Source organism: Peromyscus californicus, unplaced genomic scaffold (assembly GCF_007827085.1).
Source record: "Peromyscus californicus insignis strain IS unplaced genomic scaffold, ASM782708v3 Scaffold_5__1_contigs__length_169319896, whole genome shotgun sequence".
NCBI lineage: Eukaryota > Metazoa > Chordata > Mammalia > Rodentia > Cricetidae > Peromyscus > Peromyscus californicus.
Window position 1 is genome coordinate 16,765,837 of NW_026294573.1, and position 15,583 is coordinate 16,781,419.

General features: G+C 42.7%; 1 protein-coding gene across 5 annotated transcripts in view; it reads right to left on the reverse strand.

The window, feature by feature from the left end:
- Usp48 (ubiquitin specific peptidase 48) overlaps nt 1-15,583 on the reverse strand; it is a 71,276-nt gene that overhangs the window by 41,401 nt on the left and 14,292 nt on the right. For 3 of the 5 annotated variants that reach the window (XR_008213520.1, XM_052715191.1, XM_052715188.1), the window contains exons 7-12: nt 15,263-15,396; nt 14,527-14,609; nt 10,148-10,327; nt 6,528-6,656; nt 5,892-6,041; nt 1,270-1,467 (exon numbers count right to left, since the gene is read on the reverse strand). Coding sequence is in view for 4 of the 5 variants with exons in the window: in XM_052715191.1 (XP_052571151.1) it covers nt 1,270-1,467; nt 5,892-6,041; nt 6,528-6,656; nt 10,148-10,327; nt 14,527-14,609; nt 15,263-15,396 (874 nt within the window). In the remaining variant the exon portion in view is untranslated. The remainder of the gene's footprint in view (nt 1-1,269; nt 1,468-5,891; nt 6,042-6,527; nt 6,657-10,147; nt 10,328-14,526; nt 14,610-15,262; nt 15,397-15,583) is intronic. The other 2 variants (XM_052715192.1, XM_052715189.1) reach the window with 1 other exon arrangement.

Sequence of the window (15,583 nt, forward strand, 5' to 3'; positions counted from 1 at the left end):
CCATGAGCACTTGTTCTGGCAGAGGACCCTAGTTCAATTTCCCACTCACATGGTGGCTCACATTCATAATATTCATAACTCCAGTTCCAGGGGATTTGATGCCCTCTTCTGCCCTCCTTGGCACCAGGCACACACAGACATACATGCAGCCCAAATACTCATAAAAAGATTTAGTCAGGCAGTAGTGGCATAAACCTCTACCTTCGGAGGTAGAGGCAGAGGCAGGTGAAATTCTGGCTTCTTCAAGGTCAGTCTAGTCTACAAAGTAGGTCCCAGGACAGCCATGGATACACAGAAAAATCCTGACTGGAACCCTGCTAAATCCTATCCCACACACCCCACCTAAAAAAAAGATTTAAAAGAAATAGCTACGCATTGCACAGTTTATTAATTCTGAATGATGAGTACTTTAGAACACAAAATCCTGTGCACCCAGAAAGGCCTAGAGCATATGATTAAATGCTGTGTATAACCAAAATAGCATTTAACTTCAGGAAAGGGCAACTGGAGGTCATGCAATCCTTGGCCCCATTGGTGATTAAAAGGGGATCTGTGTTGCCAGTTGCTCATTGAAAAGAAAACTGTGGAGCATGTAGTGCAGACATACATGCTAGCAAAATACCCAGACACACTTTATAAATAAAAATTTTAATATAAATAGAAAATTGCTTAAGAAGCAGCAGCCAGAACTAAACAGATTGGCTACTTGTAGCTACAAATCTCTGCACATTCCAGGTAGAACTAAGCAGATTTAGAAGCAATATCCCAAACCTACACAAACAAGACTGGAAATGAACCAAACAAAAAGACTCAAAGCCGGGCGGTGGCGCACGCCTTTAATCCCAGCACTCGGGAGGCAGAGCCAGGCGGATCTCTGTGAGTTCGAGGCCAGCCTGGGCTACCAAGTGAGTTCCAGGAAAGGCGCAAAGCTACACGGAGAAACCCTGTCTCGAAAAACCAAAAAAAAAAAAAAACAAAAAAAAAAAAAAAAAAAAAAAAAACAAAAAACAAAAAGACTCAAGGCTTTTAAGATACTTGTGTGAGCTGGCAAACTACTACTGTAGGTGATTCTCTTTAAAGGGAACCTATTTTGTCTGCACTCCATCCAATTGTAGCCTGGCTTCAATTGTGCTCTAATTGGCAACTCCATTCTGCAAAGTGCAGGAATATAGTTTACTTACTGCATGTTGTCGCCCTGTCCCGATCTCAAAGAGCAGAGTGCAAACTCCAGGCTTTATTCGTGCAAGCAGAGATGACGCCCTGACTTACCAGTTAGTCGTGGACCTCCTCCATATCGACTGTAGAAAACGTCAGCTGCATATTCCGATATTCTCTTCATAATTGATATTTTGTCTGGATGAAGCTTGTCGTGTGAACATAGGCAAGCATGATTATCAATAGGTTTGGTGGGTGTCGATTCATCCAACCACTTTTGCAGCCATTCAAGAGAGACAAACTCATAGGGCTCTGAAAAAGAAAGGAATGGGAAGAAACTATGTATTTTTACAGTTTTTGGACTACATGATACAACAAATCATTGTCCTCCAAAGCCAGTGCAAACTTTGTCCAAAAGTCAGGAGGATCAGAAGAATTACTAGGAGGTATCTGATGTGTGACGACTAGGAACTTCAGTTAGCTAGCACTCCTGTGAGCTCGAGCTGTACAGGGAAACACATCTGCACAGAGCCCTATGGGATCGGCGGGTATTATTAGCCACATTCTACAAGAGGAGTCCACAGAGAGAAGTGCCTTGCTTGAGAGCACAGCAGAGCTTCCATGAGGACACCTGGGTGCTGTGCAAAATCATCACCTTGTCCCTTATCCTGCACAAGTATGTGCTATATATCTGAAAATTAAAATGAGAAGCAAGCTCTTAAGTTACCAGTTAACCTTATCAGCTACAACCACACTTCACAAGCTCATTTCAACACTTTCCTGATTCCAAGGTAAGGCTGGTGTTCAGAAAAAAGATTTATGATTCTCCCAAAGTCTGTGTGATCTATTCATTTCATTGTTATTTATTTCAAGAAAATAATGTATTGGAAATAAGTTCTAGGACAGAGTACACTATAAATGAATTAACAGTTTTGAAGCTCAAAAATTAAGAACACCAGACACTTCAAAATGAATTTTAATTTGGGGAGAGGGAGTCCCAGAGTTCCCCAAAAGGCAAAATTAAAAATAAAGGGACAGCTTTGATTACTTACAAAGATCTCCAGTGAGTCCCAGCATAAAACATAGGAGAAAACATACAGAGGATGAATTCATGATTTGTATCGTGTGCTACTTCTGGCGAGATCTGAGGGGCAGACACTTTAGTGCAAAGGTCACTTTAACCGGTTCCGACTCCCCAGAGTCACACATTCAGAAAGCTAACTCCCACTTCTTGATTTTAATGTAAAGCAGCTCAATGTTGTGACAGAAAACAAAATTTGGACATGACAGCTCCCCTTCTGCACTGAGACTGGACCGCACAGGGCAGCACTGGGCAACTGCCAGTGGAGACCGAAGTCAACTCCAAGTTCTGCCTTGAGAAACTCAACGTGAGCAAGTCACCTAAGCTCTCTATGCTTCAGATAGTTAATTTGCAAAATGAAGGTAATAATACCTGCCTTCTACCTACCTCACAGAGATGTTGCTGAGTGTAAAAGATAAGATATGTGAAGCATTTTGAGCTTTTTGGAAGAAAAGAGATATAGAAAAGTTAATTGTACATCCAAACAATATATAAGAGGAGACCGAAAGACACAGAACAGGAAAAATGGCCGTGGCATCCTACAAGATATCAGCATGGCATGGGCCATTGAACTTGTAGTTCAATGCTAGACTATCTGCCTAACATTAAGTGGAGCCCTGAGCCAAATCTCCAGCACCACCAACAAATAAATGAAAAAGCAAAGCAGTAACACACACTTGCCCTTAGTAGAAAGACTGCTTGAATGTGCACTGCCCTTGTTCAATCCCCAGTACTATTATCACCCCATACCCCCAAATCATACCATAGCCAATTATACTCAAAAGGCCTCCCTCGTTCTGTGCTGTTTATCAGGTTTATGTTGCATATAAGAAAGGGGTGAGGGGGTGATCAATCTGAGGAAAACTTTAAAAAGTCTCCAAGCAGCTACTACTTCCCCATACAAAGTCAGAGACTAAAGTTTGAGTAATTTTAAGTTTTTCAAGGGAAGTGGGAGGTTGATACAAGTTCTCATATTAAGGACTATTCTGTTCTTCCAGCATCCAGGGAGGTGAACAGAGGGCAACACCTTCTGTTGCTGAAAAAATAAACCAAATGAATCTGGCTCTTGATGCTGGGTGAGGTGGCTCTCATCTGTCATCCTGGTACTCAGGAGACTGAAGTGGGAGGATCACTCATGTCTGAGCCTGTCAGTAGGGGCCAGACAGTGATCGCCAGATCAGCTTGAGCTACAGTGAGACCTTGTCTCAAGAGACAATGAGACTAACCACTCTAAGGGGTTAGTCTAAAAAGAAACACTTAGTATGTACTAGAATTCAAAGTTAACCTGCCAGTCCTCTACTAGAATCCCACGTAAAACTTGCCAATGAAGTCTGCTGTTTTAATTAATGCAAGATTCCAAGATGGGGGGGGGGGAGAGGAACCACTTCTGACTTTACAGTTCTGAACAGTAATTGTGAGAGAGAGAGAGAGAGAGAGAGAGAGAGAGAGAGAGAGAGAGAGAGAGAGAGAGAACCAACCCATTTCCAGCACTCATTTAGTGTGCTGGGGTCCTGGGAGAGAAAGCAGTTGCTGTGGTGATAGCTCTTTCAATGCCTAGGACTATGAAATAATCATGTGGCCTAGATACAGTGGTGATGCTCCTTTAATCCCAGCACCAAGGAGGCTGAGGAAGGAGGACTGCCATGAATTTGAGGTCACCCTGGGCTACTGAGTAAGGCCATCTTGAAAATGCCAAATATCATGAGTTTAAAATGAGGGTTTTTTTTTTTTTAAACAAACCAAAACACCCAATGGATTTGAGTCCTGAATAATTATAGCATGAAAAATATAACCATTTATCTAGATTTTAAGCACATTCAAGTTTAAACAACAGTGGCCAAAGGGATGTTGTTTTTCATGAGACTTGGATTTTTAGGGCAGGAGGCCTTTCAAAAGAATGCTTACACAATAATCGTTTAAGAATAAGGAGTTTGCATTAAGAAGGCTCCTGAGTGGTCAAGGTATAAAAGACATCACGACACCATTATGAGTGGTTCATGATCCAGGGCCTCTCCAGAGCCGAGCATGTGCTCTTTCCTCAGAACCTTCACCCTCAACTGCTTCATCCCATTCTGTCTTTAGGGCAGGAGTCCTTTTCCCTTCTGCACAGTGCAAGAAACTGACTCCAGTTTGGAGAACAGATCTCTAGGGTCAATGCCCACGAATTGAGTGATCTGACTCCTGAGTTCATTTCCTATTAAGTAAAAGTCAGTGGCTTTTTTTGGATAATTCTAGCGCTTAAACACAGTTCAAGTACCAAGTCACAAAGAAGGAATTGAATCAAAATAAGCAGCAGTTTGGGATGACTTTTTTCCTCCATTGGGTGCTGGTGCAGAAATGAGGACATATCTATACAAGTACATGCTCTGTCCTTGAGCTGTAACCACAGTCAGGGAGGGAACACCTAAAGACTTTTCATATGGGCCTAGTCATCTTTGATATTAATTATACCAGTAATGGGAAATGAACACACAAAAAAGGCAAAACCGTCCATCTATATAATTGTATGCTTGAATACTTATTTTAACTTTGGACACACTGCTCTCTCTACCATATGCAGGAGAGTGAGGCTGCAGGATTTGTTTCGTGATTTGACAATTCCCAGCCAGGGAAGAGGCACAAGGTAAATTTGAATAAACAATACATAAGATGAACAGGTTGTGTAGATAATTCTAAGTCAGGGGAGCTACAAAGGATTTCCTACTTTAACATTTTATATTAAAAAGTGTACACATGGGCTGGAGAGATGGCTCAGAAGTTAAGGGCACTGACTGCTCTTCCAGAGGTCCTGAGTTCCATTCCCAGCAACCATAGGGTGGCTCACAACCATCTGTAATGAGATCTGGTGCCGTCTTCTGGCCTGCAGGGACACATACAGGCAGAATACTGCATACAAAATAAATAAATCTTTAAAAAAAAAAGTATTCACATGTATGTCAGTTAACATTCTTAGGTAACAAAGGATTTAAAAACAGAAGAAAGTCACAGTGATCCAATCAGGTCTGGCTTTAGAAACATTTCATATCTCACAGAAGGAAAAAAAATTGTTTTTGAGACAAAGTTTCACTAGGAAGCCTTGACTAGCCTGAAACCTGCTATGCAGATCAGGCTGGCCTATATCTCTCAGGGATATCTCACAGGGATGCCTCCCCGGGTGCTGGAATTAATGGCATGCACCACCACACCTAGCAGTCAAATAGCCTTCAAAAAAAAAATGTTTATTACAATATGTGTGTGCACAGGGAGGGAGGTGGCAGGCAAGCATGCAAAGGTCAGAGAAGAGCCAACAGAAGTCAGTTCTCTCCCATCATGTGTGTCCTGGGAATCAATCTCAGGTTGTCAAGCTTGGAGAGCAAGCAACTTTTTCCCCTGAGCTGTCTCACCAGCTCACAGTGAAAGAAGTCTTTACAGATCATGAAGGCACATTTTATCATTCAGTAACAGCCTCAGACTTTGAAAAGGAAGTGACAAAGAAAATTATATCTCTAGTTACTGCCAGTTTACATAGTGATTTTAGAAATTTTAAGCTGGCCTCTAGGAGGAGAAAATGGATTTTTCATAAACATTTTTGCAACATTTAGAAGATTAAAGCACCACAAAGCAAAACCCCCAGGCATTCAATGGCAATAGTGTTGTCCTGGAATATCTCACAGACCAGCTCCAGCAGGCAACCTTTGGTACAGCTCCTTCACCTCCTCGTGTTTCGCTCTGCCTTTGTCCACACTCTGCCTGCGCATCTCGGCCATTTCAACACACCACTCCTCAAACTTGGAATTATCCCGATCTACCAGCTCTTGAAGAAAGGCTATCCAAAAGAGAAACACAAAAACCAACCTTATTCTCTTTTCCAAAGACAGAGACTACAGTGATGTGCACATTATCATCTGGAGATGAATGAATGGAAACTTCTACAGGGAAGCTGAAGGTGTAATGAAACCAGGTCATCCCTGCCCAGACTGCCCAGAAACATCAAACGGCTCTATACTACAGGACATGGGACATGCCAGGTAAACCAGTTGAAATAAGACCAAACGTCAATCTAGGTTACCTTTTATTTAACATTATTGAAAATTGCTTCTGCCTCTTTTTGGAGTTGGGGTAACAGAATAGTCCTAAGGTCTAGTCACTCCAAAAGCACAGTAACTGTTCATTTGTGACCAGCACTTACGTTCACTAACATTTACCATACTCAATAGACCTGTCACAATTTGTGTAAGCTGGTGGTGGTCACTAATAAATGAAGTTAAGACTTCTATAGCATTTCCAGAAGCAATTCAGGAAAAGTGATTACCTGGGACTTGAACCATTGTGTGGTTCTTTTCCTGGGTTTGCAGTCTATAAACCAACATGTATGCATTTCGAGAACAGTGAGTTCCTTTGCCACACTTAGGTTTGCGGGTCTGGGATTTAGAAGGCTCTGCTGGGATAAAGAAATTAAGACAACTTAACCATATGGTCCATACTTTAGGGGTCTGGGGGGGTGTATATGACTCACTGAATAAAGAACTCACTGCATAAGTATCCCCCAAACCCACATTTAAAGAGCTGCATGTGGTGGCACATACTTAAAACCTCAGTACTCAGGCAGTGGAGATTCTCTGTGAGGTTGAGGCCAGCCTGGTCTACAGAGTGAGTTCCAGGACAGGCATGACAACTACAGAGAAACCGTGTCTCATAAAAACAAACAAAAAATAAATAAAAATAAAAACCCTCAAAAAAATGTCTAGGGACTAGAGCAATAGCTTAGCAGCTATCAGTACTGGCAATTCTTCCAGAGGACCAGAGTTCAATCCCCAGCATCCACATGGTGGCTCACAACAATCTGTAACTCTAGTCCCAGGGGATTCAATGCCCTAGTACAACTCAGAGGCACCGCTATGGGCCCGTAGTACACAAACATACAAAATATTCATACACAGGAAATAATAAAATCAATATATGTCTAAAGTATATACCCAAGGTCTAAAAGACTGAAATGCCATACAAATGTAGTGGTTCCTTAGAGTGGAATTCTTTGAGGAACCACTGTGCCTCTGTGTGTGCCTGAGCACAAGCAGTACTGGTAGAAGTCAGGACAACTTTTGGGAGTCTTCTACCACGTGAGCACTAGGGATAGATAGAACTCAGGTAACAAGGATTGCCTGCAGGCTCCTTCAGCCCTGAGCCATCTTCTCACTGTGAAGGTGATGTGAAGGTATGTACAACAGACAAGTACCCATTCTTGTCACACTCCTTTATGTTTTGAGGCAGAGCTGTACTGCAGTCAAGGTTGGTCTCAAACTTGTGAACCTTCTGCCTCACTGCTAGAATGCTGGAATAACAGGTATGTGTCACCCTGTCTGGCTTTATCACTCCATTTTTTAAAGATGAAAATATATCCCCGTGAGGACAAAGTTCTATGGATGAGTATGGGATACATAACTACACTCAGGGGCCAATCTGGGAAACCTAAGAAAAGTTGGAAGCCTATGATGGCCAGTTAAAAGTTCCAGTTAGGGCGGTGGTGGTGCATGCCTTTAATCCCAGCACTCAGGAGGCAGAGCCAGGCAGATCTCTGTGAGTTCGAGGCCAGCCTGGTCTACAGAGCGAGATCCAGGACAGGGACCAAAACAACAATGAGAAACCCTGTCTCGGAAAAACCATGAATGAATGAATGAATGAATGAATGGGTTTTAAAAAGGAAAAAGAAAAACAAAGTTACAGTTCAGCCGGGGCACACACCAACAGCACTATTACTCATGTGACTTGAGTCGTCCACCCACACCCGCCTTTCTTTTGAGGCAGGACCTCACATTCTGTATAGTGTTGGCCCGGTCTCAGAGTGGTAGGGTTAAAGGCGTGTGCCACCTTGCCTGACCCTAAATGTTAGCCAGAATTATAAAATTTAACCCAAAGCTAGATGATTGGAGCAGCCTCTTTTCATCATAGCATTCAGAGAGGCTGAGACAGGAAGATCTTAAAGGCCTAGTGTGGTGGTATTGTGTTCCCCAATATATTGTGCACCCTAATAAACCTATCTGGGGTCAGAGAACAGAAAAGCCACTAGATACTTAGGATAGGCAGTGGTAGCACACTCCTTTAATCCTCTAGCATTCCAGAGGCAGAAATCCATGTGTTCAAGGATACAGCCAAGCATGGTGACTCATGCCTTTAATCCCAGGGAGTGGTGGTAGAAGGCAGGAAGGTATATAAGGCGTGAGGACCAGAAACTAGAAGCATTTGGCTGGTTAAGCTTTTAGGTTTTGAGAAACACAGTTCAGTTGAGAGCCATTGGGATGAGGACACAGAAGCTTCCAGTCTGAGGAAACAAGATCAGCTGAGAAGTTGGCCAGGTGAGGTTAGCTGTGGTTTGCTCTGTCTCTCTGACCTTCCAGTGTTCACCCCAATATTTGGCTCTTAAAGGGTCTTTTATTAATAAAGACTCTTTAAGATTCATGCTACAGACTGGGACACTGCTTTAACAGTGAGAGATTCAAGCCAATCTAAGCTACATGAGGACCTATCTTAATACACTACTCCACCCACATAGTTTACAAATAAAAGGAAAACCGAATACATGCACAGTTATAATATCAGAGCTTGGAAGGCTGAGGTAAGGGATGTCACAAGTTTGAGGTCACCTGGCAGTGGTGGCACATGCCTTTGATCCCAGCACTGAAGAGGCAAGTGGATCTCTGTGAGTTCAAGACCAGTCTGCTCTACAGAGCAAGTTCCAGGACAGCCAGGGATATACAGAGAAACCCTATCTTGAAAAACCAAACAAAAACAAACAAAAAAAACCCAACTGAAAAATACTGGTAAACAAAAATACTGGACTCTCTTAAGCTCTTTAAAATTGAGGACTACTCACATGTATAAAATGGACAGTAGACCTAACGACTTTAAAATGCTTTAAATCTTACAATTCCATTTTTACAATGTACACAACTGCCATAAACACTCAAAATGAACACAATTATTTACAATCTAAGGTTTATCTTAAGAAAAGTACAATAAAAAAGTCGGTGGTAACATTGCTCCCATAAAACACTACAGTAAATATTGGGAACCTAAGGGTCACTCACCTCAGTCCAGCTTGGATGTGAAATGCCCACCACACTTTTTTGAACACTTACTCCCCCAGCTGCTGGCAGGACCTGGAGCAGGTGTGCAAGCTTAGGATGGGGGGAGTGGGGGGCTGGCGGGTAGAAATAGTGTGGCTAGGGCTGCTCCTCACTCTACTGCACCTTGGATGGATACCCACATGCTTGCTCAGACCTTCCCACCATGAAGGTTCACAATGCCCTGAAACATGAGCTTTGCTCTCCACAGCTCTGTGTCAGGTATTACGACAGTGACAAACAAGAAAAGTAACAAAGAGTCTCTAAATGAAATGGGACCGAGACTCAAAGCCAGCAAGGCCTAAGTGCCAGTGCTCCTCCTCTACTGGACACCTTGGCACCTTGGCTTGAGCCAGGTGTGGTGGTGAACAGGTGTAACCCCTGCAGTATCATGACTGGGGAACCAAGGGGCAGGACCACCAGATCAAGGCCAACCTGGGCGTATCTCGAAATACTAAACACAATAAAAACTCTCTCAGATCCCAGGAGAAAGTGGAGAAGATCACTCCCATCAGACCTGGCCACTCCCTTGGGCCATGACAGCATCAAACATTGCCAGGAATAAATAAGTAAATGAATGAATGAAGTTTTATTTTAAGCCAGGCATGGTGACATCCAGCACTCAGGAGGCAGAAGCAGGCAAATCTCTATTGAGTTCAAGGCCAGGCTGATCTACATGGGGAGTTCCAGGACAGCCAGAGCTGTAACACAGAGAAACCCTGTCTTGGGGGGGTGAGACCCTGTCTCAAGTCAACAACCACAACAATAATATTTATATTTGAAAAGGGCACTCACAACTTAAAGGTTTTACCTAGATCTTCCTCAATCCCCAGTTGTAATTTCTTCCCCTCCATCTTCTCTATGTCCTCATCATTGAACTTGTACCATTCTCCAGACTGAGGATCTTTCACGTGGGCAATGTAGTGGCCAGAATAAGCACTCACTCCTCTGTGGATGAGGACCGCACTGAGTTCATACACAAATGGCCCACCTGCAAGTAGAAAAGAATAACTTTCCATGATAGCATTCCTTATAGCTTGAGAATAAACCCTATAGTTCTTTATGCACAGAATACAAAATGTAACACCTAAGAACGGGGCATAGTGGTTGCATCCCTACAACCCAGCATCCCAGAGACTGAGGTAAGAGGATAAACAAATTCAAGGCTATTGTGGGCTATACACAGCTAAACTATTCAAATGGCTAAAAAAAAAAAAAAACCTAAGATAAAAAGATGTTTATAAAATATAGTTGACTTTTTTTTCTTTGTATAGTATTGGCAACTGAAACAAGGGAGGCTGAAACAGGAGGATTACCACAAGTTGGAGGACAGTGTGAGCTATTTAGTACAGTTCAGGCAAGGCTGGAATATATGTAAGGCATGTCTCAAAACAACCAAAACACAAAACAGAAAAAAAAAAAGAGTACGTAAAGTCTTTTATTTTTTCAGGCAGCAAGATCTCCCCATGTATTCTTGTCTGGCCTGGAACTCAGCTATGTAGACCACCAGGCTGGACTCAAACTCAGAGATATACCTGCCTCTGCTCCTGAGTACTGGGATAAAAGACGTATACCTCCAAGCCCAGCTCAATAAAACCTTCTGAAGCTGGGCAGTGGTGCTACACTCAGGAGGCTGAGGCAGGCGCAACTCTGTGAGTTTCAGGACAAGCTCCAAAGCTACAGAGAAACCCTGTCTTTAATAAAAAAAAGAAATAAACAAAAAAACTTCTAGTTTGGAAAAAGTAGCTAGGTGTGCTGGTGATGTATGTCTTTAATCCTCACACTTGGAAGGCAAAGGTAGGAGGATCTCTCTAAATTCTAAACTAGCTTGGATTACATATTGAAATCATATTTCAAAAGAAGAAAAAAAAGGTTAGGCATGTATATGAAGACAAAACATTTGAGACACATAAAATTAAAATTTAATTTAAAATAAAAAACAAAACAATACCCAACAGTTTCAGCGCCCATCAGGGAGGCTCGCAACCATCAATATTGGATCTAATGCCCTCCCTCTTCTGAACTTTGCAAGCACAAGGAAATGTACACACACACACACACGTACACGTGTACACACACACACACACACACACACACACACACACACACACACACACACAACATTCATGCACATTAAAAACAAAAATTCTTAAAGAAAAAAACTTACAATAACTAAGTATAATTTACCACCACAATATATGGAACCATTCTCATGTCTATAGATATTTAAACTGGTAATATTTAGAAGCTTTTACAAACAATACTGCTTTAAAAACAAATTCACACCCAACTTTATTACACTGCTGTTAATAATACCCTTACAAACAGTCCATCACTCAATCAATGAACATGTTGGACCTTGTTTTAGACTAGGAGAAAATAGCAGTTGACTTAAGGAACAAAATCCCCGCACACTTGACACTTAGTGAGGAGGACATTAATAAAGATTAACATGTGGGTCAAAACTCTGGGTTAAGATAAAAATACTAGAGGAGCGACACAAATATTTCTGAATTGGGCCAGGGAGAGAATCCCAGAGCTCCTGAGGTAGAATGGAAGGTAAGGAGATAGAACTGGCTGGAAAATTTCAGGCCAGCTAGCCTTGAATAAAAAGCATAGCGGAGACAAGACAGACCCCACTCAGCAAGGGGGAAAACAACAAACCGTTCTCTGACACCTCCAGACATACACCAGGACACGTCTTAAATATACTGCTCCACTGGCAAGAACTAAGAACGCAGAACGAAACAGCACATGAATGTGTGTTTGTGTGTTTGTTTCTCTGTGTAGACCTGGCTGTCCTGGAACAGGCTCTGTAGATCAGGCTGGTCTTGAACTCCAGGATTCACCTGCCTCTGCCTACTGAGTGAAAGGATTAAAGGTGTGGGCCACCACCGCCTGGCTTGGAACGGTTAATTTCAGTCCACCACATCATGTAACAGATCTTCAAATTTTATCCCTTGAGCTTCATCGTTGTAAGATAAGCTCCCCAGTTCATATCTACTTATTATTATTATTTTTTCCAGAGCTGAGGACCGAACCCAGGGCCTTGTGCTTGCTAGGCAAGCACTCTACCACTGAGCTCAATCCCCAACCCCCATATCTACTTATATGAGCTCCACATTAAGGATTTTTCGTTCTATACCCAAGCTTATTATACTTTCAGGTCTTGTCATTCAGATTTATCCTTGTCACAAATGATAGAACTTCTGTGGAGTTAAAATGTATTCCACTTTACATGGAAATATCCCATGTTTTCTTTAAAAGCAGAAGTGAATTATCCTGCCAGAACAAACAGATACGAAAATGATCAGCTGTGGTGGTTTGAATGCAAGCGCCCCCCTTATGCTCAGACATTTACATGTTTAGTCCCCACTTAGAGAAACGATTGGGAAGGGATTGGGAAGTGCGGCCGTTTAAAAGGAGACAGTTCCCTAGCCTTGCAGAGCAGCAGACAAAAAATTGGAAGAAACTTCATGGCCACAGATGAACCACAATTTCCTAAATCTGGGTGTTCCTCAAGCCATACACTCTGATGACATCTAAGTAGGCAAGTGTCCCAAAAATAAACCTAAGGGTCTTATGGAGCAAGCTGCATTTGTCCCACTCGAGGGAAATCTCTTGGCAGATCATTTTTGACAAACAGAAGCTAGCATGTCCAAGATAGCAGGGTCAGAAGAGACAGTGGCACCATCCCAAACTGCTCTAAAGTCACTAAGTGTGCAACCTTAGAGAAACTAGGAGCTTGAAATTGCCAATGAAGTGAAGAACTACAAAATGGATGTAAAAGAGGGTAATGAAACTATGTGTAAGAAGCTGGGCGGTGGTGGTGCATGCCTTTAATCCCAGTACTCAGGAGGCAAAGGCGGGCGGATCTCTGTGAGTTCAAGGCCAGCCTGGTCTACAGAGCGAGATCCAGGACAGAGACCAAAACAACACTGAGAAACCCTGTCTCGGAAAAACCATGAATGAATGAATGAATGAATGAATGGGTTTTAAAAAAAGGAAAAAGAAAAACAAAGTTATAGTTCAGCCAGGGCAAAAACCAACAGCACTATTACTCATGTGACTTGCGTCATCCACCCACACCCACCCCCACTGCAAAGCTAGAGAAACCCTGTCTCAAAACACTAAAATAATAATAATAAATAATAATAAAAATATAATGTGTAGGAAAGCAGGTGTCACCAGCTAGGAAGAAAAGGGACCAGTTAGAGTAGGGTGCAGGGTTAGGGAAGGCAGTGGAGGAGGGGAATGGCTGAGACTACGACAAAGGTACATAACCCATTGATGTCCTACCCAAATACTTAATTTACAAAGGGTTGGACTGTGTTACAGTAAGTCTGAATTAGAGGAATAAATCAGTAATCATATCAAGCATAAACAGACTAGACAATCCAGATAAAGTTCATGATGTCCAATTAGACAGTTTTGTGTGTTGTCAGAAACCTACTTTGAGAGACACCTGGGATGGTGTTTTCTCCAGCCACCCTCCCAACCCAGAGCAGCAGCACAGCAGGGTTAATTCTATGTTATCATTTGCCTGGCCCTCTCCCAGGAGGCAAAAAGAATAAACCCAAATATCAAGACGGGAGGAAAGTGAGTTTGTATAAAATACTTAATGGGGGGAAAAAGTAAAGCAAGGTTATAGTGGCGCACACCTTTAATCCCAGCAAGCACTCAGGAGGCAGAGGCAGGTGGGTCTGAGTTAGAGACCAGCCTGGTCTACATGGTGAGTCCCAGGATAGCCGGGGCTGTTACACAAAGAAACCCTGTCTTAAAAACGTGGGGGGGAAAAAGAGAGAAGGAAGCAAGAAGGGAGGGAGAGAGGGAGGAAGGAAGGAAAGAAGAGAAAAAGATGGGAGGGATGATGAGCACCCAGCAGGTTCTAGGTTTCTCTCTTTTGGGTGGCTCATGCGAATGTTCACTTTCTGGGTGTTTGCAGAGTCACGTATTTCTATTTTGAAAATTTATCAATGTGTTAATAGAGTGAACAGGGTCCGATGGGACAAGCAAAATTTAAGTGTGCTTACTCTTATAAAATAAATGAAAAATAACATCTTATCAAAAAAGCTGCTGTCCGCAAAGCCTGAAAACGGGGATTCGAGGAATGCTGCAGCTGTGTGCATGGAGAGCAAGCCATGGGTTCGTCTCAAGCTAACAACAGACACAGCTTGATAGAAACAGTACCTTTGTGCTCCACATATGGCTCCATATCCAGACTCTCCGAGAAGCCGATATAGGCATTGAGCTTCTTCTTGTGTCCGGTTTGCCTGCCATAAAGAGGACACACAGTAACAGTCGATCCATCAAAACAAACGTGTACACACGCTGCCAGCTCCTTTACAAGTCCCACAGCAGCTATATTCCATCTAGTAATCTTGTGTACATGGGCAAAGGCTGATCCCTTCTGCTAACAACCCACTCCAGAAGCAGAGCCTGTATACCCACATGCAGAGCCACCTTGTTTCAATTACAAGATGAAAGATGCATTCCCATGAAAAGAAAATTTTATTTGAAATATGATTATATCAAGTAATTCAGTCAGGTACTTACAGTTTTTAATTAAAAAGCTAAAAATTCATAGTATTTAGACACATAGATTCTCTTTATATCTCCAGCTCTCATCTATATACCTATATACAACTGGCCTCTTTTTGGGGGGTCAGAGGGCGCAGTTCGAGACAGGTTTTCTCTGTGTAGTCCTAGGGATGCTCACTGGGAACTCTCTGTAGTCTAGACTGGCCTAGAACTCAGAGATTCACCTGCCTCTGCCTCTTGAGTGCTGGGATTAAAGGCATGCGCCACCAACGCCTGGCTCTCTTTAAAAAAAATTTTATTGCACCATCATGAAATGCATTGAGAAGAACCAAAGGCTCCATGAGTCATCGGACCATTGTCGCTCAGATTGCTACAATACACTCACCTGTCAAACACAAAACGCATCAGCTGCAAGTTGAGAGTGCATGGGAGGCTTAGAAGTCGAATTTTCCTTGTAGCATTCTGTTTGCTTTGACAGTTTTCACAGAAGTATCGATTGTCTCCTTCTAATTTTTCTTCCTGATCAGGAATAAGACAGCCAATTGGGAAGGGTGTGAAGAAAGCTCGAGTGCAAAGCACACTTAGTCAGCAGCTCCCATCCAACTGAGGATGCCACACTCCTCCTCGCTCACAGGTCCTGCCTACCTACAGCTTCCTTGCATGACCAGCTGCTCCTTCTCACTATCACTCCATACTTCAGGCTCCT